Source organism: Ustilaginoidea virens, chromosome 4 (assembly GCF_000687475.1).
Source record: "Ustilaginoidea virens chromosome 4, complete sequence".
Taxonomy (NCBI): Eukaryota; Fungi; Ascomycota; class Sordariomycetes; order Hypocreales; family Clavicipitaceae; genus Ustilaginoidea; species Ustilaginoidea virens.
In genome coordinates this window covers 4,606,538-4,632,246 of record NC_057319.1, presented here as the reverse complement: position 1 = coordinate 4,632,246, position 25,709 = coordinate 4,606,538, and the positions used below count along the sequence as shown (strand labels likewise).

The following is a 25,709-nucleotide window of genomic DNA, read 5'->3' as shown; positions in this document are numbered from 1 at the left end:
CGAGCTAGGGGAGCTGAAAGAGCCTTGGGATGACGACGGCTGGGACGTCACGTATGAACTGGACGGCGGCGTCGTTGTGCAGCGTTATCAAACATGTAGGGTATCTGCCCTATATCTACTCCGTAGAGAGCATGGTCGAGGACTTGACTCCTCAAACTCGCCATGTCAGCACTGAGCGGCAACGGACATTTACCGGGCCAGCCCCCAGCCGTTGGGCATGATTTGGGATGGTCTTGAATTCGTCAAGACAAGATGTCGGCTTCTTCCTGGAACGTCATCTGCATTGCGCGTTCCCGGGGCCTTCGGATGCAAAGTTGCGCCAAATCAGGGTCCCGCTACGGGACCACCCGCGGTCGTTGTAGAGATTCCGTGCTTGAAGAGTGAAAACAATCCGACTGGACAACAGAGTCGGATGACGTGCGTGGTTGTCGCTTGCCCGTTGATTTCTCGCAGCAGCACATTGGATCTTGTGCCTGAGATTTGCCCCGATGGAACGAAGTCGAGGGACTGATGCCCGGCCCTGCATCGACATGGCACATGGCCGCAGGCCAAGCATCAGTGCAGCCGGATGCAATGCAAACGCTAGGAGCATGCAGAGGATGAAATGTCCCCTGAGCAAGGACGTCTGGTGGTTGGGGGAAAAAAGAAAAAGGGAAAAAAAAAAAAAAAAAGAAGAAGAAGAAAAAGAGGCCGACCCAGGCTAATCAAGGCCTTCTCATCGAAGCACTCGTCAAGAAAGTTGTGTTCTGATGCATCCTGTGGTTGCATCTGTGGTTGCAATCTGTGGCTGGATGCTGGAGCTTCAGAACAGGGAAGGAGGGAGGGCGGCACCTTCGACGAGGACCAGAACCCAACGTCCTGAAGTGACAGGAGCCAGGACGCACCTGCCATTGCCATGTAAAGCGATGTATAGCGTCCAATATATAATGCTGGCTGCTTGCCGCCGAGTGACCGCAGTGGCCGCAGTGTGCACGACAGCCAAACGTTTCCCCCCCGACTGCATCGTCATTCTGCTTCTTGCCTTCACTCAACAGGCATCCCGCCGCTCAAAGAGGCAAGACGTGCAAACCCAAGTCAGGATGGTCCACGTCGTCGGTGGCGGCCCGCTGTTCAACTCTGGTCGCCCTCGTGTTCAACGGCCCCATAGACAAGCAGCAACCGCCTGCGACGTTGCAAAGGGGCAAACACCTTTTTTTGTTTTCCCTTGAACCAACTCCGCGTCCCCACTCATCTCGAGCTTGTTGGAGAAGACGAAAGCATGCGCCGCCGATCACGCTAACAGGCACAGCGACAGCGACAGCGACATGCCCCATGATTTTCCCCTCGAGAACACGCAGCCCGCAAGCCGCAGCCACAAGCCGAGGCCAGCCAGCTCTTGGCGCCGTCCTGGCACCGTTGATGGCAAGCTTGTTTCCTTGAAAAAGTCGGCTTCGTCTCCCGCCCCATCCCCTCTGCCTCCCCCCGACCTTGGCGGACTCGGGCTTCTACACATACATACTTGTCTGCTTTCCCTGCCCCTCCCTCCTTGCAGCCCACGTTGGCGCACGAACCAGCCTGCAGCCTGCAGCCTTCATTCATCCTCGCGCGCCTCAGTTCGTCTCCTCCATCTCCACCGACAGTACGGAGTAGACGGCTCAAGCCTCGCCCTTCTTGTTTCCCGTTCTGATTTATAGACCGGGAAATTCCATTCCACTCTCGGCCAGGTCAAAAGCCTGCATAGTCGACTGCCTGCACGGCTCAGGCTTGCCTCATCCACGAATCTGGCAACAATCTCTCCGTCTCGCCACCGGCTCAGCCCCGAGCTTAATAACTCGCTTATTCCTCTCCTCTCACCTCTGGGCCTTTTTTGTACACCGCTGCTTCAACCTCGCCGGCACCCGGATTTCCACAGGCAAACTGTTTCTCTCTCTTTTTTTTTTTTTTTAACCCCCCCCTCGTTCGTTTCTTTCCAAGGCCTTCTTTTCTTTTCTTCCTTTCTCTACTCGATAATGAATTGCCTCGGCCAAGAATCGCTTTGGTTTACCAGCTGATTCCTCCAAGTCCTTCCTTGGCTTTGCTTTTCCTTGGGGCAGGTTGGACAGTTGCACTTGGCCATCAACCCCCCGGCCTGGCATGTTCGATGGCCTTTTGGGTTGTTGGAGTTGCTGGTGGCGGCGGCGGCGGCACTCCGTTTCGCGTTCGTAAACAGCCGTACGTGGACTCGTATGGTCATGCTGGTCCTGGTGATGGATCGGAAACCAGCCATCGCTGGCCCGAGTTTGAGCACTACGAGGAGCATGGTCGAAACACGTCCGACGAACACTTGGCCGAGTCAGTGCCCATTCGCAACCTGGCCTTCCTTGTCATTCGCGAGGGCAGTGACGACGCCAATCAGGACAACTGCCACCGCAACCGCAACTACCATCCTCCTCCTACTCGCAACCACGCTCTTTGCCCTGCTGCTTCAACCCCGTCTCCCTCACCTTCGCCCAAGTCTCCTGTCGGCAAGATGACGTCCCACCAGGTGCACTCGCCAAGCTGTCCGTCAGTTCGCCTTCCCCTGGAGCGTACCGAGTCGGGTCTGTCCATATCCTCCGATGCCTCGGCGCACCACCATCACTGTCCCTCGTCTGCCGAGGCCGAAAACGACACGTCTCTGCTCGGCGATCTCGAGGCCGCCCGTCTCGTGCGAGAGCACGTTGCGAGCTACCGCCGCAGGTTTCCGGACTCGCAACCAGAGCGCATCCTCAGGGCCCTCATCAACCCCAAATCCCGCGGCGCCGATTTCCCGCTCGACAACGACGCCTTGCGCAGCATCTTCTCCGCCGCCAACGAGCTGTTTTTCGCCAGCCGCCTCACCCGCAGGGTCACCTGGGACTGGAGCCACTCTGCTTCGGAGCAGTACGCGAACCACATTGTCGGCACCACTGCTCTCCGCCGCAGCGCCAGGTTCGGCGGCTGGGAGACGCTGATTGTTCTCTCCTCCCCCATTCTTCGAGACACCAAGTACAACCGGCGCCTGCTCATTTCCACCTTTTTGCACGAAATGATGCACAGCTTCATGTTTGTCGCCTGCGGACTAAAGGCCAAGCAGTTTGGCGGTCACACCGAAGGGTTCCACCAAGTCGCTGGCATCATTGACGATTGGGCAGGCAAGGACTGTTTGCACCTGCGTGACATGGAAGCCGATCTTGCGCGCTGGAGAGGCGACGACTTTTCCTGCGCAGACGGCCGCCGTCATGCCGATGCCGACCATGACATGGACCGTGCCGAACAAGACTACGTCGAGCAAGTCCAGGCATGGAGCACCCACCCAGCCCAGCTCCGCGGGGATGCCCTACAGACACCATCCCCTCTTCCATCTTTACCGCATAGACAGGCCGCCCCGGAGAAATGGCAGTGGTACGAGCGAGAAGATTTCGGCGACCGCTTACAGCATGTCGCGCAGGTGCAATATGTGCCTTGACCTCATATTCTCCTTTTTTTTTTATCCTCTTTATTTTGGGGTGCCCACCCTTTTTTTTCTTTCATTTCCTTTTTAGATAAACGTTTGCTTTTTTGTACCACCAGAGACATCAAAGGTCGTGTGTGGCGATTTCATGTAATGTTCAGCGTGCTGCATTTGCAAAGCTTGGCGTTACAAACTGGGCTGTATGGAGCAAGATGCCCCCCCCTTTTTTTTTCATCATAATATTCCTCCACCGCGTTGACAGCATTTCTGGTTTATCCATGCCTACAGCATTTTAGCGAAAGAGATTGATGTCTTGCTGCGATTTCCGAGGCGCTAATTAGACCAACTTGACCAAATACAAAAGTGCCATGTTTAACCTCGCCCAACATGTCGATCCTCACATGTATTATACGCTAGTGATAAATCCGTACCAGCGCCAGAATGCGATGCTTTGTTGTGGTGGTAGATGAAACGTAACCGTGAATCATTTGAAAAGAGGCCCTCCCATCTGGCCTGATCTATATGGGCATACTTTGAAATTTCCAGTGTCCACCAATTTCAAGCCACCCCGAGTAACCTATTCGGATCCATTTAGTTTCGCGCACGAGAATCGCTCGTCTTGTATGTGGTGGGAGGCTGTGAGCTGCCAAGCAGAGGCTCTGATTCGCGTGAGTCGTCGTCCGAGTCCTCAATGGCGGACGCGTTCGCGAGCAAGCTGCTCCCAACCAAAGTATCGTTGTCCTCCACGTCGCTATTGTCCGGGGATGCGGTGGGACCTTCACCTTCGACTACCCAAAAGACAGGAATGGCGCCTAGAATAGCCATCAAGGCGAGAAAAAAATACGCGGCGATGATGTACCCGTGCTTGGCGCCCCAGGTAAACGCCAGGCCGGTGCTAGCTGGGCCAATGGCTCTGCCGAAGCCGCTGAACATGGTGACGAACCCATTCAGCGTGCCGAGGATACGGAGCGAGGTGCAGGCGTTTGTCAGCAGGATGACGACGGCGGGAAAAGCGACAATGATGGAGAACGCTTTGAGGGCGAGGACAAAGGCCAGGGCCAGCATGCGCGTCGTATAGGTTGGAAACAGCGAGGTATACGGTGTGAGGAGGTACACGAATGGCATCACGACGCCTGATATTCACCATTGTTAGAAAGACAAAGGCCCGAGAAGGGTTGCGGCAATGAGAAGAGAAACAGACAACCACAAAGAAGAAAGAAAAAAGGGGCCAGAGTCCTTACAGCACGCTTTGTAGCAGTTCAGCACGCCCCATCGAGCAACCATGGGAGAGAATAGTATGAACTGGACAAGGCCGCACGCGATGCCGTAAAACATGAAGATTGTGCCAATCATTCCCGATTCCAGCCCGAAGCCTCCGTTGAAATAGAAAGGAAGCTTGGTGTTTTCAGGGGTGTGTTCCACGACGGGGTAGTTGAGGAACACGGTCACGTTTTGGTCGTATGCCACGGAGTGAAATGCGAGGAAAAAGTAGGCAAACATGATGAGGACGGTCTGGTTGGTGAAGATGTCGATAAATCGATGGGCGCGCGAGTTTGCAGTTTTCTTGCGTCCGTTTTGCACGTTGCTGGCCAGGAGGGGGGCAGTGGCTTCGCCGTCCACAAACGATTGGCGCCGTTGGTGGTCTTGGGTGCGTCGACGCGAGAGGGCTCGGCCGAGGCGTTTACCGAACTCGATGCCCCAATCACCTTGATCTCGTTTGGAAGCCAGAGTTTCCTAGCAAATGTTTTAGCAGTGATTGCTCTCACGAGGCCTGCCCAAACTCTGTGACCAACTTTGAGGAAGAGCGTTGCACTGGTCAGAGAGACGAGGAAGAAGAGCGCGGCAATCAGATTAGGAAGAGCGTAGGGAAACTTTTCAAAGAACCAAACACCCTCGAACAGGGCCGGGTATTGTCGGGCAGGATCCGCGAAAAGCCCACCAAAGGCTGGACCGACAACGGAGCCGAGAGACCATACGAGCGGCATGACGGAGAACGCGCGGGGCTGGAGCTCTTTCTCGGGGACGAGCTCAGCCACCACGGTACGGATGATGCCCACTGCCCGGGGACGGATGTCAGCGGCATGAAGACATCGCTGGTGGTCCAGGAGGGGGGGGGGGGGGGGGGGGGCAACAAACCGTTCCCGTTGCTGGCGCCCTGAACAGCCCGCACCGCAATGGCCATGGGCAAGCTTGTTGACAAGCCCCATACCAAGAAGCACACCATGGTGCAGAACAGGCCGACGATCAGACTCGGTTTCCTCCCCCACCGATCTGCAACCTTACCCCAGGGCACAGCAGCCGCGCTCTGAAATAGGGAGAAGACGGCGGATGTCAGGCCGGCCCACTTGGCAACCTCGTTCTCTTCAACGCCGAAATCCCGGACCATCTGAGGGAGATATGGAAAGATGGAAGTGCTCGCGAGTGGTTCCGCGAATCTCGCCAAGGCTGAAGAAAAAAGTAGGTATTAGCAGCAGATTCGAGCGGCCGAGTCCGGAGATGGCGGTTTTCGCAAGTAGCTGCGAGTGCCGTGAAGGAGGGCTGGTTGGCTCCTGCCGTCTTCGAGCCTCTCGATGGTTGTAGGCAGGAGCGCGGTCGTGGCGAATCTCAACCACCTTTTGTGCCTCCCGGGCTGTCTCGACTGCTTCAACTGTCTCGACTGCTTCGACTGTCTCGACTGCTTCGACTGCTTCGACTGCTTCGACTGCTTCGACTGCTTCGACTGCTTCGACTGCTTCGACCCCCTCGGACCCCTCGGACCCCTCGACTCACCTAGAATCGTCAGCTGCTGCACGGGCAGCTTGGGCTTGGAAGGCTTCTGAGAGACAGGGTCGCTCATCTTGGCTACTGAGCCCGTTGACCTGGCTGCCACGTCCTCGTCAGTGGTGACCCTGTAAAAGACGCCCCCCAGTACGGCTTGAAGACGTTTCGAACACTGTGACGGCGCTGACAGCAACAATGTGAAAAATAGATTGTCTCGACATTTGCCAGCCCGGACCGGACGTAACTCGCAGCAAAGGGCCAGGTATATTGAAAAACGGACTCGCAAGGTTGAAAGAAGGGGGGAAACGCCGTGCGTGGTTCCCAGTGCGCAAGAAAAAAATCCGCCTCCCATGCTCAATAAACTGGTCAACGAACGGGTCTGCTCCGCCACTAGCGTCCGGCTCAGGGAGTCATCACCGGGCTTCAACGGCTAGGAAGACGCAGTTTGTGGGATCCTCTCCAATCGGTAGCTGGTTTGCTCACCGACCCATCGTAGGTGGCCGATTCCCACCCGATTAGCTGTGGGGTGATCAGCCCGCTCCTTGGTGGCTGTTGAAGGCATTGCCTCTCCACTTCTTCTTCTTCAGTTGGGCTCTCTCCACGATTGAGGATGGCCGGTACTTGAGGCGCCGCAACCCCATTCGTGTCTTGCCCAACCAACCTAAACTGACGCAGTGTTTAGGTGTTGCGCCCAGCCTCGCTTTTCCTCCATACTGTGGTTCGCCGACGTGTCGAAACACAAACGCTATCAATTTCGATCGATTCGCTATGTGGCAAGCTGGGTCGCCACGAAGGGTGCTACATAGCAAAGGGTCCATCAATACATCCCTGCAGCCTGCTGGCTTGTGGTTGGTTAGTGCGGCCGGGCTTATGTCTCCTCGACCGGGAGTATGTGACAAACGTGACCGATGATGCTGCATGTACATGAGGCTCGCCCATTCGTTTCGACTGAATTTGCTGGTGCAGGCTGAATATCAGACATGGAGACTGGCAGCCCAGATCTTTCTTAATTTCTTCTTTATATATATATACCTATACCTCTGCTACCGTCCAACTTGCATGGTTTAGGTTTCGGGCTGTATACGGATACAATTTTACCAGGGTTAACGAGTTAATCTGCGCTTATGGAGCCATCACCTTCGGCATTGTCCTCCTACCAGGCCAACAGATCGGGAGTAAGTGGAGCCCGAGCTCGGTGCGGCCCTTGCGGAGCATTTTAAGGAGAGGGGCAACGCTGCCTGTTGCCTCACAGTTTGGCATGCTTCCTTGCTGCGATGCCAGCTTGAGCTCTTTCTTAACCAGCTTACACCCAGGTAATGCAGCAAAGGACATTTTTGACAAGTGCAAAGCTAGAGGTCCACATAGCCCTTACCATTCGACCGAATCCTCAAAGGCAGATCCGGGTACGGTACCCGAACGGATGGCAAAAGTGACCTTGCCGCCACTCTGTTGTAATCTCTGCGGAGCACACACCTTAATGTTCCCCCTCCTTCTTCGCCTTTGCCTCGACTAGCCGTCGTACTCGAAAACTACTCCTGAGGAGCAATCACAGTCGGTTAGGTTGGGTTGGAGTTATCCGCATCATTTGGCACGGGATCACTCAGCCATGCCTACGTTGTAGGTCCAGCATAACCCTTCCGAGTGCCCTTCCCCTCTCATCACATTGTCACACGCACCGCAATTTCGCGCACGCTGGTTAAACCATGACGTCGACGCAAACCTCCACTCGGAAAAGATCTCTAACCTTTCCAGACTCTCGCCTGAGCCCGAAAAGATGGCCAACGTGTCGACCCCATTGATTCAGACGGTCCGAGTTGCGCCGCCTCGGAGGAGATATCGCCATCACACGTGCCGGCGATTCTGCACCCTGGCATGCACGTGCGTGCTCATCTTTGGTTTTGCTACGTTTCTCACGCACGTGTTTTTTATCTGGCCGTACCACCATCACCATGGCCCGCACAGTCGTTACTCCCGAGACCATCGACACGGCAAGCATCTTTCACACGAGCAACTGAGGAAGGTTTTTCTGGAAACACCATCCGCTGATCACGTCAGAGAATGGACCCAGTATTATGCCTCCGGACCGCACCTCGCTGGAAAGAACTTTTCCCAGGTCAGCCCCCCCCCCCCCCCCCCCCGCGCATATTCTGTTTCCCCCTCTTACGGCATTGTCCTTTTTGGTCCACACCGTGCTGCGGGCTGACACAGGATTCAACAACAGGCCGATTGGACAAGAGACAAGTGGCAGAGCTGGGGAGTCGACGCAACCATCGCCGAGTACCACGTCTACATCAACTACCCCGTCGATCATGGCCTGTCTCTTTTGGAAAAGTCGGATAAGTCAGATGCTTGGAGCGTGGCTTTCAACGCGTCGCTGAGAGAGGATGTCATTGGCGAGGATCCAACCACGTCTCTCAAAGATCGAGTCCCGACTTTTCACGGATATTCCGCCAGCGGTAATGTCACCGCCCAGTTTGTCTACGTCAACTATGGGACGTATCAGGATTACCAAGACCTTGTCGACGCGGGTGTCGATCTCGAGGGGAAGATTGCCGTTGCTAGATATGGTGGCGTTTTCCGCGGCCTCAAGGTCAAGCGGGCCCAGGAACTGGGCATGGTTGGCGCCTTGATTTACAGTGACCCAGGTGACGATGGCGACATAACCGAGGCAAACGGCTATGAGCAGTATCCCAAAGGGCCTGCCCGACAGGAGAGCAGCGTCCAGCGCGGGAGCGTCATGTTCCTCAGTGTTCGTCCCGGTGACCCGTAAGTTTATGCTCCCAGTACTGGAACGCCCCCCCGAGGGGGGTTTATTGGGGGAGAAGGAGCAAAAAGCGTCAACTTACCCAACACCTTCATCAGGACAACCCCAGGCTATCCGTCCAAACCTGGCGTTCCACGCGCTCCCGCTCACGACGTCATCCCGTCCATCCCTTCCATCCCCATCTCTTACAGGGAAGCTCTCCCTATTCTCAGGGCCCTGAACGGGCGTGGCCCGAAAGCGTCCGGCTTGAACGGCTCCTGGACGACGAACCTCGGCCTCGGCTACAAGGGTGTAGAATACAACATCGGCCCCTCACCGGAGAGTGTGGCTCTCAGCCTTTACAACGAACAGGAGTATGTGACGACGCCGCAGTGGGACGTCATAGGAATCGTCAACGGAACCATTCCGGATCAGGTCATTGTGGTGGGCAATCATCGGGATGCGTGGGTTGCCGGCGGGGCCGCCGATCCCAACGGCGGTTCTGCCGTCTTGAACGAAGTGGTTCGCAGCGTTGGCAAGGCCGTGGATGCGGGGTGGAAGCCTCTGCGCACGATTGTGTTTGGAAGCTGGGACGGCGAGGAATACGGCCTCATCGGGAGTACGGAATGGGTCGAAGAGTACCTCCCGTGGCTGACCGGGGCCAGCGTCGCCTACGTCAACGTCGATGTCGGTGCATCTGGAACCAGGTTTGTCGGGTCGGCTGCGCCCCTCTTGAACCAGGCTTTGCGGGCCGCAACTCGCCTTGTCCCGTCTCCCAATCAGACGGTTCCTGGCCAGACCATCGGGGATGCTTGGAATGGCAAGATTAGCACCCTGGGAAGCGGGAGTGACTTCACCGCTTTCCAGGACTTTGCCGGTATTCCCTGCATCAACGTGGGGTTCGTCGGGGCCGAGGGGGATCCAGTCTATCATTACCACAGCAACTACGACAGTTTTCACTGGATGGAAAAGTTTGGAGATGCTGGTTTCAAGCATCACTTGGCCCTTGCCCAGGTTATGGGCGTGCTCGTCGCAGAGCTGGCCAACACCATTGTCATTCCCTTCAACGCCACCGAGTACGTCGACGCCCTCAACAGCTATCTTGACGACGTGGAAGCGAGGCTCAAGCTTGACGGAGAAGCGGCTCCCAGCTCCCAGCGAGATGTTGTTCGGGGCAAAGAGGCCGCGGGCAGCGCCGATGCTTTCGAAGAAAGCCTCAGAAACATTCGTCGCTCCTTGAGCGGCCTCCGCGCCAAAGCAGCGGGGCTAGACCAGCGAGCTGCATGGGCGAACCACAAGCTGGAGCAAGGTATTCCGTGGTGGAACCTCGCCGGCAAGATCAAGTTGTGGATTACTGTCGCCAAGGTCAACATCCAATACAAGTACCTGGAGCGTCATTTCTTGTTTGAGGGCGGTCTGGACAACCGCAGCTGGTTCAAACATGTCGTCTTTGCGCCTGGTCTATGGACCGGCTATGCAGGGGGTAAGTCTCACCGTGTGTCCTGTCGACGTGTCTTTGCTGACAAGAGGTAGACGTGTATCCCGGGCTGATGGAGAGCATCGAGGCCAAGGACTACACGAATGGTTTGAAATGGGCCGGCATCATCAACGGTTGCGTTGTCAAGGCCGCCAAGAGCATCTAGTAGGATCAATCGTTTTTTATCTCAAGATTGGACGACAATGAGACCTATGCGCGAGGGGACGACGCCAAATCAGAATGCCATTGGGAGCTGCCTGATATCATTGCCAACGACACGAGTTGAGAATTTTTGCTTTTGCTTGTCCAGTGTGAGTTCAAGAGCTGGTCCTGTTGAAAACTTGCGAGCGTGCCACTTGACGGTAAGCGATTCGGGGCCCGCCATCCCGGGCTGTCATGATGGGAGAAAATCTACCTTTTCTTCTTCTTCTTCTTATCTTTTCTACGTCCTGATAGTCCCATGTATCGTACAATAAAACATGTCCCCCGACCGCCACCCTCCAGCGCTCTAAAACTTGTAGATCTGCTCCTTGCTGTAGCCCAGGTCCTTCAGTGAGCCCGACAGCTCACCCTGATCCTTGGGGCTGACCTTGGGACCCGAGATGGCTTTCATCAGACCCGGAGGTCCACAAACAAAGACCTTGATGTTGTCCTCCTTGGGCTCGGGAAGAACAGTCTTGAGGAGATCCTTGCTGATGAAGCCGCTGCCGCCTTGCCAGCTCTTGGGCGCCTTGTCCAGCACGTAAAAGGCGCGGAAGCGCTGCGGGTAGGTGTTTTCAAGCTCGGCGAGCTCTCGTCGGAGAAGGATATCCTCCTCGCTGACGTTGCCAAAGACGAGCGTAACCTTGGTCTTGTCGTTGGGGTTGTTGAAGATGGCCCGGCAGAGCTGATACATGGGGGTGATGCCGGTGCCGCCGGCGATGAGAGCAACATGGTCGTGCTTGTTCTCAGCCCAAGGGTACTTTGGGAGAGGGCCCTTGAAGTCGAGGCGCTGCCCGGGAACCATGTCGTGGATATGAGTGCTCATAGGTCCGCCCTGGTATTTCTTGACCAAGAGATCAATGTACCCTTTTTCATCTGTGACGGTTAGCACATAGCACACGAAAAGCCCAGCCCGACACCCGGGCGCATTCCGGGCAAAAACAAAACGAATGAAATCAATTGAATTTGAAAGTAATTTGAAATTGGGGTCAAAAAAGGAAAGAAAGTGTCTACCTTCGTCGCTAATTGGAGTATAGGGTCGCAGGGTGGCCTTTTCATCCCCCGGGCCCTTGAACTTGGTCAGAATGGCACTGGCTACTTGCAGCCCAGACACGTTATCCGCCTCGGGGAGCTCGAAGCGCAGACGCTTGGTGTTGTGGTTCACGTTTTCCACGTCGGCGAGCTTCAGGGACACGAATCCCTGGTCGCCGCCCGTGAAAGCGGGCTTGGCAGGGGCGACCTCCTTGACCTTGGCGGCAGCAGAGGGGTTACTGCTCAAGTAATAGTAGCCGGCTCCGGCGACCGCCACGCCGCCGGCCAGGTAGAGAAGCGCGTTGGAGCCACCCTGCGAGGCGGGCTCGGTGGCATATCGTCGTCTGGCTTGCTGGCAAGCAGGTCAGCTAGGTCAGGCGTTGGGGGGGGGGGAATTTCTAGTCACGCAGCGTCCCTACATACCGCCTTGAGCGGCTGCACCGCACGAAACACAGATCTGGACAACATGTCGCGAGGGGGGGTTAAGTTGAGCGCTCTGGGGAGTGCAATTGAAGGAGGTATGAGGGCGAGAGCGGGACAAGCTCGCCGACGCTTTGGAAGCTTCTTGCTTACGATGATGCGTGGGAGGGTGACGTGAGTCACGTGACCGGGTCAGTCTTGGCCTGGGTGTCGGACGCATTTGGTTTCAAACTCGCACAACACGGCAAATGTCTAGACGAGTGCAAATACCTGTGTGTGCCCGTGGCAACGCGGCAGCAGGCAGATGCATAGTTTATTATTGAGACGCAGGCAAATCCTCCCCTTGTCGTCGCGTCGCCCAGTTGTTGAACTCTGCACGAAAAAAACTATTCTACATATTTACAAGTCTCTGACCAGGCTCGAAACTCGCCCTCGGCCGTCTCCAATATTCCTTCCCTACGCAAGGAGTTGTGGCCGACTAACTACGCCGCTGGCAGACCAGACGGGTTTTCCGACTGCCAAGTTGTCATACAGAGTCAAACCGTCGAGGCTTGTGGAATGGTTGCAGAGCATTGCGTCGGTTGTCGAAGGACGGCGGCAGCAGCAGCAGCATGTGCCGTCCATGGCGAGTCTGCGGCTGGAATCTGGGATCCCGGGTGCTGTCCCCAAACGTTCGATTCACCGAGACGGGGCCACGCTTGTGGGTTCGGTTGCCTGTGTCTGAACGGGTGTCTCCACGCCCCCGTCGTGGCTGGCGGCTTGGCTGCCCCTTTGATGGCTGGCTCCCGTCTCGCCGGGCTGGGTAGTAATGGTCGGGGCATTCGTCTGGCTGCCTCCTCTCTGTCCATGATAATGGACAACCTGGGGAGGCGTTTGGCCGGCCTGGATGCCCAGCTGCTCCGTGGGGTAGGGGTTCAAGTCCTTGCTCGATGTTGAAAAGACGGACACGACGGGTTGATGGTAGCCGTTGGCGGAGGCGATGGACGAATGCCTTTGCTTGCCGCACTGCTCCACCGCCGCAGGCGCATCGGCTTCATTGGGCGATGCGCGCCCCCCGTCGCCGACAGGGCCGGTCAAGCTGTTCATGCCGCCCTCAATGTCTCGGAGCAAGCGGACATATTCCTCCGGCACCAGCCCGCTCTCCTGGGTCTTGGGGTCTTCGGCAACAAGCCACCCTTGGCCATGGCGATACGATACCCAGATAATCTGGCCCTCGACCAGCGGCAGCTCATTCTCGTTCTCACGCTCAAAATCAAACAGTGCCACTGCTTTGCCGTGGAATTCCTCATCCGGCGATGTAATGGTAAACTGGTAGTCTCGGGAGTAGCGCGATTCATCAGCATCCTGATACCCGGGCGAAGACAATGGGCTTGACCCATCCTCTCGGGATCGTTCCTGTTGATGTTGATGGTGGTGGTGTTGGTGGTGGTGGTGTTGGTGTTGGTGTTGGTGGTGATGCTGATGCTGATGCTGATGTTGATGCTGATGCTGATGCTGATGCTGATGCTGTTGCTGTTGCTGATGCTGTTGCTGTTGCTGTTGTGGCTGCTGCTGCTGCTGCTGCTGCTGCTGCTGCTGCGAGTAGCCATGGTCGCAACCACCTTGCCGTGCCTGGTGACCAGGAGGATAAGTGACAAACTCGCCGCCGGGACCGTTTGCTTCCCCGCCTTGGCTTACGTAGTAACGTTGACTTCCGTCCCCGCTTGTTCCAACATAGTACCCCCTGTCGTGATCGTAGCCTGACATGTCCATGGCGTCGCAGCCTCGACTCGCTCTCGCTCTGCCTTGATCCATGGCCGCCGAGGTGGACTTGTGCTTGCGGTGGCGAGGGGCGACGACCGGGCTTTGCAGGTCCTCATCTTCGCTGTACGGCGGACCGTCCCCCATCTGAATGGGCGGGATATCGTGGCCACGGTTGAAACCGTCCGACGTCCACGAATCCCACGGCATGCGCTGATCCCACGAGGCGGGCGGGTCGGACAGTCTTCGGGTCTCGCTCGCCGGTGTGGTGAGGCCGGACGGAGGCCCTGAAGGGTCGTGCGGCGGCCCGTAGTGCATGGGATGCGCGGCAGGATAGGCAAAGTCCCTCACCAGCGCGTACGGCAGGCTCGACGGGAATACCGGAAACATGTGCGAGTTGGGTCGTGACCTCGACGGCGCAGACCCGGCAGAGTATTGCGACAACCTGCTCTTGGAGGCGTGCGATATTGGACGACCCAGGGTGCTTCGGCGTGACGGAGTCGAGGTTGCCAATGGCGGCAAGGCGGCTTGGTTGGGGCTCTGCAGAGGGGACGAGCCCTGGGGTTGCGGCGATGCCACGGAGGAAGCATCCGTCATCGTAGCGGTCGCAGTCATTCCTCGGGGGGTTTTTTTTTTGTTATTAGAAGGGGGCTTGGGGGACAAGACGACGGAAGCAGATGCCAAAAAAAACTCAGTCGGCGCCCCCCTTGGCAGCGGTTGCAGTGTCGTATATAAGGATAAAAGTGTATATATCGACGTGTGGTTGAAGGTGGTTGCCACAGATCGCGACGAGGCAGACCCCGCAGGCGGGGGCCCCAGGTGCAGAGTTTGCTTGTTCTGAAGAGGCTGGTATGACGGGTAAGTTTCTGGCCTGACAAATTCAAGGCGGACTTGACTTCAGGTCTGACGGGGGAGTGCAATAGACAGGTGATGCCGGCAGGAGGCGACTGTGGTGTAGTTGAAGCTTTGGTGTCGGCGCTCCAGAGAGAGAGCCAAACCAGACGTCAAGGTCGGCGTTCTGGGGGGGGGGCAGTGAGGACGCGCGATGATTGTGCAATGTTTTTGCAAGGCGATCCTGAGCGACGAAGCGGCCTGGCCGGAGGAACAGGTCGCAGGGAGGAGGAAGCTGGAAAAGTCGGGTGCGGGCAAGAGAAGTAAGTGGAGGAAGTTGGGTGAAGTCTGGTCGGAACAAAGAAACCTGTCAAGTCGACGGGCTTGGTTGCTACCAGGGTCGACCCCGTTGCCACAGGCGGTCTGGCGCAGGACCGCGAGTACTGACTTCACCTGACCGTAGCAGACCTTTTGCCAGCGGCCAGCCGTCCGGAGCAAAGTACATGTCTGGTACCCTGTACCCTTGGATCCAGCCGGGTCCGGGTTTGCCGGTACGTACATGTACCTAGGTAGGTACGTGCACACAAGCGCATTCGTTCGTCCCAGCCGTACTCCGTACAGCGTCTACCAGGTAGGTACCTACTAAAAGTCAAGCGTCAAGCCAGCCTGCCCGCCTGCCTGCTTACATGTACCAGACCCAGCACGACTTTTCTTACATACGCACAACAGCGCGAGCCAGGAGACTGCAGGCTGCAGGCCGCAGGGCGCAGGGGGTGGTCGGGGATCCAGTGCTCAGTGCTCCGTACTCCATACTCGGTAAGATATCTTCCATCTGTATCCATCAAACAAACCAGGTAGACAAGGGTCGAGCGGCTTACGGAGGGGGGGGGGCTGGAGCCCAACTTTTGCAGGGCTGCCAACTGGGTCGATTGCGCCTCAAATCTCGGGCCCGCGGCCTGCTCCCGACGACGTCTTGTTACCCAGCTTTGCATGTGATTGGGACTAGATCTGGGGAAATGGGCATCAAGAGAAAGTCAAAAGTTTGTCGGTCGGTCGTCAGCGGACCAGATTCGCCATCAAGCCTCCGTGGGCTGCTGAGATGCAAGGCGACAACAGGCCCGCGATCTGGCCCCGACGTTCCATCTCCAGGATTTGTCCCTGTCCCCTGGGAAAGCACCCCTTCCACCCATGATCCCAGGCCGATGATGAAATTGCAGGGAAAAAAAACAGACTTGTCAGTGTGTGATAGCTGAGCCGAAACCAACACGGCAGCGCCCAAACCGAGCCACCACTCGGTTGGCGTTTTAGCAAAATTGATACCACTGGATGTTGTTGCAGGTGGCGGCACAATACAAGATGCATGTTGGCGAGCGGGGGACAAGGAAGAGAGGGAAAAAAAAGAAACGTCCCGGCCTGGAGTGCTGAGTCCTGATCCCTGCTGCTGCGTTTCGAGAAAAGGGGATTTTCTGATTGGGCCCGATGGGTCATCTCTTCCCTCGGATATCACATCACGAATTCATCACGAAACAGGACCGACCGTTACAGACCCCCTGCAACTGCTTCTCAGAAACGGCTACGTCACACATTCTGGGCCTTGAACCTGTCTGCAGAGCAATCTCTCAGGGCGGCAAAACACGGGAATCTTGCACCAGAAGTAGCCTTTACAGTCGTCTCTACGGAGTAGCGCGGGGAAAACACGGGACGCTTGAAAGCATCTGCGGCCGCGTGTATCGGGATGCCGTTGAAGCGGGCGCACATGGGCTGAAACGCCCGTTATCGTCCTTCCTTGTTCTTTTTCCCTGGCATCCCCGCCTAGCAAGAGCCACGTGAGACGGGGTCATTCCACGCTGGGCAAAGCTGCCGTGCGACGAAGATTCGGGGTCTTTGACGTAGCATCAGCAGCAGACGCCGCCTGTAGCCCAGCAGCATGAGGTCGACTGCGCCGACTCGACTTGCCTGCATTTTTGCACCGACATTTTACATCGCCTGGCCATGGCCGAACAATGTTTTGGCAAGCTCCTTTACGGAGTGCGTAAGGAGGCCTGATTTTTTTTTTTTTTTTTTTTTTTTTTTACCATTTCTTTTTTCTTTGCCTGTTGTTATCACTGCGAGGTTCTATTTTTGGCATCGTCGAGGCTTGCTGATTGGACGACGCGAAGCCAACGGATTGTTTCAGGTGATGCACATGATCTTATTGCAGTCGGTAGAGGCCGGCGTTTAGCCGCTCATGTGCACACCCTCCACGCGGCAAACCGTGTCGTCTGCACTGCAAGTTTTTTTTTTTTGCACCAGACATGTCGTAATCGCCATTCTGGTCCGACAGCCTAGATGATGACTGTACGACGTCTGACAGGCGACCGAGAAGCTCCTCGGTAAAGCACAAAGTACTGGTGATTTGAAACTGTGCTGGCTTCGATCAACCGGGCAAAGATCGCAGGGCAACGATCGCAGGGCAGGGCAAAACTCGGTGAGTTGCAGTCACGCCTCCACCTTCCGAGGAAGAAGCACATGCCGTGATGATTCAACTATTGGAGCTGTCTGAAGCTTTCTGTTGAAAGACAAACTATACGCAAATCTCATCAATCTGACCCTACTTGTCTTGGCTCAACCGTAACACGACGGATTTTTACGTGGTTCCGGCGGGCAAGCTAACGGTAACATGCAGTTTTTTCTTTCCTTCCAAAGAATGCTTCCGGGCATGCGATCAATAAACCTGCCCCCATTTGTGCGTCCCATCATCACAACCAGAAACAATGGAAGTGGCAAATGCAGCAGATGGTGTTGAGCTGGATGGGCCCGTCAAGAACCCTGCTGGCTACAAGCTTAAGTTTTGCACCGTATGTGCCAGCAATCAGAACAGGTAAAGCTCTCATGAAGGCAGCCCAGTTGGCAAGTCCAGTTGGCAAGAGTATCACGGCATCGCTTGTGCTCATCATCTCGGTTCGCTGTTAGATCCATGGAAGCACACCTGCGATTGTCACAGGCCAACTATCCCGTCATCTCGTTTGGCACTGGCTCGCTCGTTCGGCTACCAGGACCGACCATTACGCAGCCCAATGTGTACCAATTTAATAAGACCTCATACGATACTATGTATAAGGAGCTGGAATCTAAAGACGGCCGTTTGTACCGTGCCAATGGCATCCTCAACATGCTCGACCGGAACCGAGGTGTCAAGTGGGGGCCGGAGCGCTGGCAGGACTGGGCGGTTGGCATCCCTAGACTGCAGCATGCCACGGATAAGGGAAGCGATGGAGTCGAGGGCGGCGTCGTCGACGTCGTCTTTACGTGCGAAGAGCGTTGCTGGGACGCCGTCATAGACGATCTGCTCAACAGAGGGTCGCCCCTGAACCGCCCCGTGCACGTCATCAACGTGGATATCAAGGACAACCACGAGGAGGCCCATATCGGCGGCCAGGGCATCCTGGACCTTGCCAACTCTCTCAACGCGGCTGCTGCCGAGGCCCGAGAGGTTGTAGGAGCCGCGGCTTTTGATGGCGGGAGCGCCGCAAGTCGAGCCACCTTTGACGAGAGGGTTCCGGAGATTCTGGGTGCCTGGCAGGAGCGCTGGCCCAACCTGCCATCCACCTGGACGTTGGCGTGGTTTTGATGCCGATGCGTCTACCGAGGTGACGATTTTTTTTTTGCTCGGCGTTGGCACCTGTGTACAGTGGGCGGTTGTGGATGGTTTTTTTTTTTTTTTTTTTTTTTTGTTATGCTGGTTGGATGGCATGGGAGAACCGATCTGTAGCATTGCCCGTTAACCACTGCAAGAAACAGAGGGAGGGAGGGTTTCTGATGGCAAGTATCGCGTGGGACGATTCATGCGGTGCTTCGTCTTGCTCTAGGCTTTTGCAGCAAACAGCCGAAACCGACAACGTTTACTGACACTGGACTTTTGACTCTGGACTGCAGCGGAATGCCACGCTCCAACTGTGATAGGCTGCCTCACGGACTGGGCGTACAAGATGTCCCCAACCAAGCAGTCGGCCTGATGGGGAGAGTCGAGTCAAATCCCAAAGCGTGAAGGCATCAAACGGATTCAGTCTTGCGAGACGGGCGACAGTTGCTGCCGAGACGCAACGCCAACCATTGCCAGCGAACACGGACTGCAAAGCAGCAAGCACGAAAAAGAAAGAAAGAAAGAAAGAAAGAAAAAAGCCAACGGGAGCCACTTTCAGAAAGCGGCTGGCCCGTACAACGGTCCGTGGAAACACGTCGGCCATGACCGTTTGGCGTGGTCTATGATGGTGCCTGCTGTCCCGCCACAAGCCTTCACCACGCCTTGTCACTCCTGCTCGCGATGGGGACAGACATTTGGGACGCTAATTTCAGCGTATGGGGACGCTCATTTCTTCATCTTCGCATCAATTGATTGATGCCCTTTTTGTCCTTTTTGTCAGCCGCAGCGGCCTTGCAACCCGCGCCTCCGCCCCTGCAGGCCAAGTCCCCACTCCGATTAGTGTCCTCGTTCTGAGTGGTGCAATCGAGTCCATCCCTGCTTTCGCTCCTGTCACGTAATTTTGCAGTGGCTGCAGCGGCCTCTCGTGGCCAGGAGTTGTCGGCAGGTGACATTGATTTTATCGTCAAATGGCCCATTGTGCACTAGACACCGCGACCGTCTCCAGATGGAACAAGACTCAGATCCGGTCGACAACAAGTAGCCGCGCGATCGCTGCACTGGCATTAAGCTGCCACTGAAGCTGCCACTGAAGCTGCCACTGTAGCTGTGCACCGAACCTGCCAGAAAGGGCCTGCCAGCCAGACAAGACGACAGGCAGGAACCACCAGACTCGCACAAGCGCCGACCGCCCCGCCCCCTGATCCCGATTCTGTCAACTTCTCCTCACTCCATTTACTCTTCCCACTCACATTGTTACTCTGTCGCCTCAAGATTATTCCTTCTCAGCATCAACTACTCACTGCGGAGTCGAACAAACTGGCAAGACACCATCACGAAAATCGCGTTTGATGAAAAGCAGCAAAAACAGGGAAAAAAAAAAAAAGGGGACCAGGACCAGGACCAAATCTTAATTTATTCTAGACTCCATTGACCAGAGGCTGCTGCGGCCTGACCCTAAGCCGCCAAGGGGGCTGTCCATTTGTGGGTGCCTGCTCCTTGCCGTGTCCGCAGAGGGGATGTTTTGCTGCGGCGTCGCCTCCTTTGCTTGAGACAGTCTTGACGGGACATGGAAAGCTTGCCATTGCGCGCCCACGATAGTCTCCCCCCCCCTTCCCCCCCGATCATGAGCGCCGTTGGCCGCAATGTACCGTTATCTCCAGTCTCTTTAGGTGGAAGTGAGTGGTCTTTATCAAAATATCCCTCTCGCGAGGAAGGCGGCCGCGGCAACCTTGCCTCACCCCCCGTCTCGGGAGGCTCCAACGGGACCATGAGCCTGAATGGCTTCCCTCCGGGACCCCGAAGCAATGGAGGCCCTTCGCCCCCGCCGTCCGTAGGTCGATCGAGTACCGGAACGAACATCTTTGGAGGAAGTGACGGCGGTCCCAACGGCAGCCGAACCGAACTGGACGAATCCGTCCTGATTGAACACTACATTGCTCTCAAGGCCTTCCTCACCGCCAGGGGCAACGACGCGAGACAGCAGACCAACAAGGCACGCGACAAGCTCCTGCGACTCTCGGCAGTGCAGTTTTTCGAGCTCAGCACCGATGTTTTCGACGAGTTGCTGCGCCGGCAGGCCATGGCCAGAGCTCCGCCCAACGCGCCCAACACACCCTCGCAGTTTCTGCTGCCCGAGAAGACGTTTCACCCAAAGAGGAACCAAGCACGCCAGAGGCTCTCTTCCCTGGGGCCTCCCCGATTTCGCGACCTCGCCGCCGACGTCTATCACGAGCTGGAGAGACGATTTCCCAGCTTCGTCGGCAGGGACATACCGCGAGGAGGGAGCTCCACGTCGATGCGCAGCGGGCCCATCAGCCGCAACGGAACCCCCGTCAACGGCATGTTTCCACCACGAGCTCAGAGCAACAGGCGCCGACCGTCCGATGCCAGCTCGATCCGCGGTGGGCCGCCGCCTCCAGACGGGTACGGCTTTCCTGCCTCTCCCAACCCTCTGCACCCCGCAAACCCTGCGAACGGCGAGTTTAGCCGACCCATGCCCAAGCAACTAAACCAAAACAACACCATTGTGCCCAACAAGAGCACGATGCTGGAGGAAGATGACGACGCGGGTGCCGCAGAGGTAGGACTGCCGCCATCGCCACATCCCAAAAAAAAAAAAAGAAAGACTAACGTGGTCACAGGCCGACAAGAAGGTGACGGATGACTATCAAGGGCAGATTAGGAGCCTGCAGAGTAAACTGGCAGATATGGAGGACACGATGAAGAAAAAGGACGACGAGATGAAGGCGGCCCTAGACGGCGAACGCTCGAGAGCAGCCGCCGCCGCGAGCCTGGAGAAGCAGGAGTGGAGCAATGTCCGCCTGGACCTCGAGAGCAAGCTTGCCGAAGCCCAGGACCTAAACGCATCCATGAAGCAAGAACTGGACCGCGTGCGAGCCAGCCAGGCGATGGAGGCCGCCTCCTCCTCTACCAGGTCGGATGCCGACATTCAGCGGGAGAATGAGGAGCTGCGGCAGTCCCTGCGGCAACAGGAGCAGGTCACGGAACAAGTGCGCAAGGAGGCGCAGGAGTTTCTCGAGGAGATGAGGCTTCTCTCACAGCAGAGTGCCGCCACGTACGACAAGCAGCTGGAGCTGGAAAAGACGATTGAGGACCTGGAGCGCGAGGTGCGCGACTGGAGAAACCGGTACGCCCGCTCCAAGACGCAGCAAGGCGGCATGCGGGCATCGCTGCAGGGCATCGCCCTGGACCAAGGCGCGGCGGATTGCCTCCGGGACAAGGGCTTCGTCCAGGACGACGGCGTAATCAGGGACGTGCACGTCACCAGGTTCCAGATGTCGATTGACGAGCTGCTGCGGTCGGCACGCAACGACTCGCCCGAAAAGCTGGTGGCCGCCATGAAACGGGTCGTGGTCAGCGTCCGTCGCATTACGAGAGAGCTGGACGAGTCCACGCCGCACGACGACGACGACGACGACGCGATTCAGCAGCAGGGCAGGCTGAAGGCAAGAGTGTCGTCGACGGCCAACGGGCTGATTACGGCCTCCAAGAACTTTGCCGCCGCAGGCGGGCTGTCGCCCGTGTCTCTTCTCGATGCCGCCGCCTCCAACCTCTCCGTGTCCATTGTCGACCTGCTGCGCGTGGTCAAGATACGGCCGACACCGCCTGGCGAGCTCGAGGAGGATGACGACGGGGCCCTCACTCCCGTCGACCCGGCCGGCTTCTTCTCGCCCAGCAGCACTGCCCAGCCGTCTAGACGGGGCAGCCTTCCCCCGCCCCCGCCGTTCCAGGGGCTAGGGGGCGTCGGCCCTCGGGCCAGCGCCGAATCCTCGACGTACAGCACCATCAGCTCTCCCAGGGAATCCGTGGGCCACCCGGGCGGCGGGGCGGCGAGCGGCGGGACGAGCGGAGGAGGAGGAGGAGGATATCTTGGCGGCGGCGGCGGTCCCAACGGCTACCACCATGGTCGACCCGACGACCTCAAGGTACGCCCCTACGACGCATATAGCGGCCTGTGACTTTTCCTGCCCCGCACGTCCGCATCCACGGGGAGAGGGAGGAACGCCCGCTGACGGCAGTCTTCAGTTGTACCTGGATGACCAAACTGCGCCCTTGGTGTCCGATATTCAGAACCTGGTGAGCTGCGTCCGCGGAGGCGGCCAGAGAAAGCAGATTGCGAGCCATGTACTCTCCATCGAAGCAATCGTTGGCAACATGGTGGATGAAACACGGAAATGCGGATACGGCGGCATGGCGTCGGCACTCGAAGAGACGCGCGACCGACTCTTGGATGCCAGCCAAAGAGGCCAGGACATTGCTCGTTCCGGGGCTGGGCAGGACGACCGAAGCTGGCACCTGTGGACTCAGGCCCTGCCACCGATTGCCTTTGAGATTGCTCGCGAGACAAAGGAACTTGTCCAGAAAGTAGGCGGGCTTACCCGTGCGAGCTGTGCTGACGAATTCTCATGATGACTGTTTTGTCGGGATGCAATGGTAGAAAAAAGTTGGGGAAGCGGTGGTGCATGAGGGAAGCGGAAACCGTGGCCTGGACGCGGTGCAAATTGATACCCCCCGTACAAGACGAAGATGGTTGTGGTGAGACGATGGCAGGGTATGTTGGTTGCTTGGATGTTGTCGGCGGTGGCAACTGCTATTACATAGCATTATAGAACGTCTGGTGGCCCTCGATCATGCCTGGCCAGGCGTATAAGTAATTAATTGGCCTGGCCCGGTGCTGGTATGTAGCAGCGGTCAACTTGCAGCGGCATTGCAGCGGCATTGCAGCGGCATTGCCAGTGACGCCCCGCCCCCACGTTTGTCGACTGCCGAGGAGGTGGAGGCGAGATGTGACGTGACGTGCCGTGACGTGCCGTGCGTGATTGCCAGCCGGGTCGTTCCAGCCAGGTCGCTCCTGCCGTCGTCCGCATGCAATACTGCTGCACCAGAGCCCGAAAACGGACCAGACTGAACCCACCGACGTGTTCGACCCTCCCCTGTGACGACTGCATTTCAATCCGACGTGAATGTGGTTGAGAGAGCGAGCTTCTCTTCAAAGGCTGCATGCATGTGATGCAAAAACGGCCCATCCTTCCATCTGTGACATTTTGTGACATTTTGCGGGCGGGCTCTTTTCTCTCTCTTTTTTCTTCATCTTTTTTTTTTTTTCGGTCTTTCCGCCAAGGGGAGGCAGCTTTAGCGAGGCCCCGGCCCCCCCCCCCCCCCTCCCCCCCTCCTCCCCACGTCAAATCCACTCCCCATCTGGCGCCGCCCTGAGACTGTCCAGCTTTGTTCACTCGTTGTCATCGATTTCAAATCCTTTATTTCTTGGCTAAAGTGAGATGCAGAGTGCAGAAGCAAGGGGGGGGAGCATGGCTCAGACGCTGGACCAGGAACCGCACACGTTCGCCTCCTGCATGACGAGCCTGCAGGGTCAAACGAGCGCCGGGGTAGAGGCCCTGGCGGTGCTGCAGACCAATGCGACCTCGACAGCGGACAGGGGTCTTTGCGGCACTTGCTGCTGCTGCTGCTGCTGCTGTGGCCCGTCGGCATCTGGAACTGCGAGTCGAACGTCGGACAGCGTGGCCGTCGAGGCTCGAGATGTCGACGAGTTGGGAGGCCAGGTGTCGCTGCAGCAGCCGACACAGGCACATTCTTTGGCTTCGCCGGCCAGGCCGCCCGCCCTGCAGCAGGAAGAGCCGGTGATGAGGCTGGTGCCAGAGACGGCGAACCAGCAGACCAGGGTACCTGATGCGGCTACCGCGCCGCCAGCCTTATCCACCGACGGGCAGGGCAAACCTGCGAGACGGAATTCACATGGGGAAGCAGTCGACGGTGCCTTGATTGTCTCGTCCAGCTCGCAGACGGCCGCCTGGAGTACTGCACCATCATCGGCATGCCCGTCTGCCGCGCCGCCAGCTCCATCAACCAGGACGGACGCACACACAGCAACAGTCGACGGTGCCTTGATTGGGAGTTGTCCGCTCGTCTCGTCCAGCTCGCAGACGGCCGCCTCGACTACGTGCAGTGCCGCGCCATTGCCTTCATCCCCGCCGCCTGTTGTCCTGCCAAATCTACCAATCAAGACGGATGCCCTCGCGACAACACTTGACCGTCCGTCACCCGGAAGGTCTCGGCTGTCACCCAGCGATCGGGCTGTTTCTGTCGTCAAAGCCGGCGAAATTGAACACGACCATGATGTCCAAGTCCAAGGCCACCGTGTTCTGCGCCTGAAGCCGACCGCGGAGCAGTGGGCCGACTTCCCTGCCGTTCTGGCCCACGCCAGGAGCCTGGGCGCCGACGCCGACGGCTGCTTCAAGGTCGCGACCCCCCCCGGCTTGCACGGCGCCCTGCCCGAAACCCCCGCCCAGCACGTCGCCGCCAACACGTACAAGGTCAGGCTGGTCCGGAGGTCGCTCTCGTGGCAAGTCAGCACCGCACCTTCGCGAGGAGCAGCGCCTGACTGGTCGCAGCAGTGCCCGCCGCCGCCGCCGCAGTTCGCCGACTCTGCCGAGGCCGCCTTCAAGGCCCTCAAGCAGCTGTTCCGCAAGAGCCAGAACAGGCAGCTGCGCAACATCCGGTACCGGGTGGACGTGCCTGCCTGGACCGAGACCCAGAGGCGGCTGGCCGGCGTCCCGGAGCGGAGCCCCATACACCCGCTCAAGGGCGACAAGCTGGACCACACAAAGGCCGTCATCCCCGGCATACACACGCCCTACGTGTACGAGTCCGGGCCCTACTTTGGGGCCACCTTTCAGATCCACGCCGAGGACTTTCGTCTGGCCTCGCTGAACCACCTGTACAAGGGGCGCAAGATCTGGGTCGTGGTGCCCGCCACGGCCGTCGACGTTGCCGAGGAAGCCCTGGGCCGCGGGTCGGGCTGCTCCCAGTTCATGCGCCACCGCGCCGAGTTCTTCTTCCCCGACAAGCTGGACAAGCTGGGCATCCCTTACCGGATCGTGGATCAGCGCCCCGGCGAGACCATTGTCATCCTGCCGGACGCGTACCACGAGGGCTTCAGCTGCGGCTACACCATCGCCGAGGCCAAGAACTACGCCGACACGGCCTGGACCACCGACTCGTACCAGCCATGCCAGGCGAGCTGCAGGCTGGCCACTGCCATCCCCGCAGCCTTTATGAGGCCTCTGGCCCGGGGAGAGGACCGGCTAGATCTCTGTGCCGCCTACGGCGACGGCCTGCACGCACTTGCAGAGGCATCATCGGCCAACGGGCCAGGATCGTCGCCGGCCAAGAGGGACTGTCAGGAAGTGGCACTGGGTTGCCCGTCGCTTGAGAGCAAACGAATCAAGGTGTAAAAGCGCGCATTTTTACGTTTGTCGGCGTTTGCGTGGCATTGCTCGGAGTCGGGGCTGGGTGGCGTAGGGAGTGGTTTTGGTGGGGAAAACAAATGCCCACAGTCTTTGTACCCCTGACGACGTACGCTTTGAAGCATAAAGAGGAGACGCATCAATGATGACGTAGAAGCACAACACAC

At 57.6% G+C, this 25,709-nt stretch overlaps 8 protein-coding genes across 8 annotated transcripts; 5 read left to right on the top strand and 3 right to left on the bottom strand.

The window, feature by feature from the left end:
- Positions 1-2,119: 2,119 nt before the first annotated feature.
- UV8b_05715 (uncharacterized protein) lies at positions 2,120-3,445 on the top strand (the record flags this gene model as incomplete). The annotated part of the gene is made up of 1 exon (XM_043143212.1): positions 2,120-3,445. The coding sequence occupies one exon, from the start codon at positions 2,120-2,122 to the stop codon at positions 3,443-3,445; it is 1,326 nt and encodes a 441-aa protein (XP_042999145.1).
- A 576-nt stretch (positions 3,446-4,021) lies between these two features.
- Positions 4,022-6,266, bottom strand: UV8b_05714 (uncharacterized protein; the record flags this gene model as incomplete). The annotated part of the gene is made up of 5 exons (XM_043143211.1): positions 4,022-4,563; positions 4,672-5,164; positions 5,224-5,486; positions 5,567-5,875; positions 6,200-6,266. The coding sequence occupies 5 exons, from the start codon at positions 6,264-6,266 to the stop codon at positions 4,022-4,024; spliced, it is 1,674 nt and encodes a 557-aa protein (XP_042999144.1).
- Positions 6,267-7,796: 1,530 nt separating this feature from the next.
- UV8b_05713 (uncharacterized protein) lies at positions 7,797-10,576 on the top strand (the record flags this gene model as incomplete). The annotated part of the gene is made up of 5 exons (XM_043143210.1): positions 7,797-7,807; positions 7,943-8,303; positions 8,412-8,956; positions 9,053-10,416; positions 10,467-10,576. 5 exons carry the CDS (start codon positions 7,797-7,799, stop codon positions 10,574-10,576), a joined length of 2,391 nt encoding a protein of 796 aa, XP_042999143.1.
- A 342-nt stretch (positions 10,577-10,918) lies between these two features.
- UV8b_05712 (uncharacterized protein) lies at positions 10,919-12,111 on the bottom strand (the record flags this gene model as incomplete). The annotated part of the gene is made up of 3 exons (XM_043143209.1): positions 10,919-11,487; positions 11,626-11,995; positions 12,067-12,111. The coding sequence occupies 3 exons, from the start codon at positions 12,109-12,111 to the stop codon at positions 10,919-10,921; spliced, it is 984 nt and encodes a 327-aa protein (XP_042999142.1).
- A 630-nt stretch (positions 12,112-12,741) lies between these two features.
- On the bottom strand, positions 12,742-14,400 carry UV8b_05711 (uncharacterized protein; the record flags this gene model as incomplete). Its single annotated transcript, XM_043143208.1, has 1 exon — positions 12,742-14,400. One exon carries the CDS (start codon positions 14,398-14,400, stop codon positions 12,742-12,744), a length of 1,659 nt encoding a protein of 552 aa, XP_042999141.1.
- Positions 14,401-17,387: 2,987 nt separating this feature from the next.
- On the top strand, positions 17,388-18,244 carry UV8b_05710 (uncharacterized protein; the record flags this gene model as incomplete). Its single annotated transcript, XM_043143207.1, has 2 exons — positions 17,388-17,494; positions 17,587-18,244. 2 exons carry the CDS (start codon positions 17,388-17,390, stop codon positions 18,242-18,244), a joined length of 765 nt encoding a protein of 254 aa, XP_042999140.1.
- A 1,636-nt stretch (positions 18,245-19,880) lies between these two features.
- On the top strand, positions 19,881-22,687 carry UV8b_05709 (uncharacterized protein; the record flags this gene model as incomplete). Its single annotated transcript, XM_043143206.1, has 3 exons — positions 19,881-20,837; positions 20,899-22,203; positions 22,304-22,687. 3 exons carry the CDS (start codon positions 19,881-19,883, stop codon positions 22,685-22,687), a joined length of 2,646 nt encoding a protein of 881 aa, XP_042999139.1.
- Positions 22,688-23,586: 899 nt separating this feature from the next.
- UV8b_05708 (uncharacterized protein) lies at positions 23,587-25,530 on the top strand (the record flags this gene model as incomplete). Its single annotated transcript, XM_043143205.1, has 1 exon — positions 23,587-25,530. One exon carries the CDS (start codon positions 23,587-23,589, stop codon positions 25,528-25,530), a length of 1,944 nt encoding a protein of 647 aa, XP_042999138.1.
- Between the last annotated feature and the right edge of the window lie 179 nt (positions 25,531-25,709).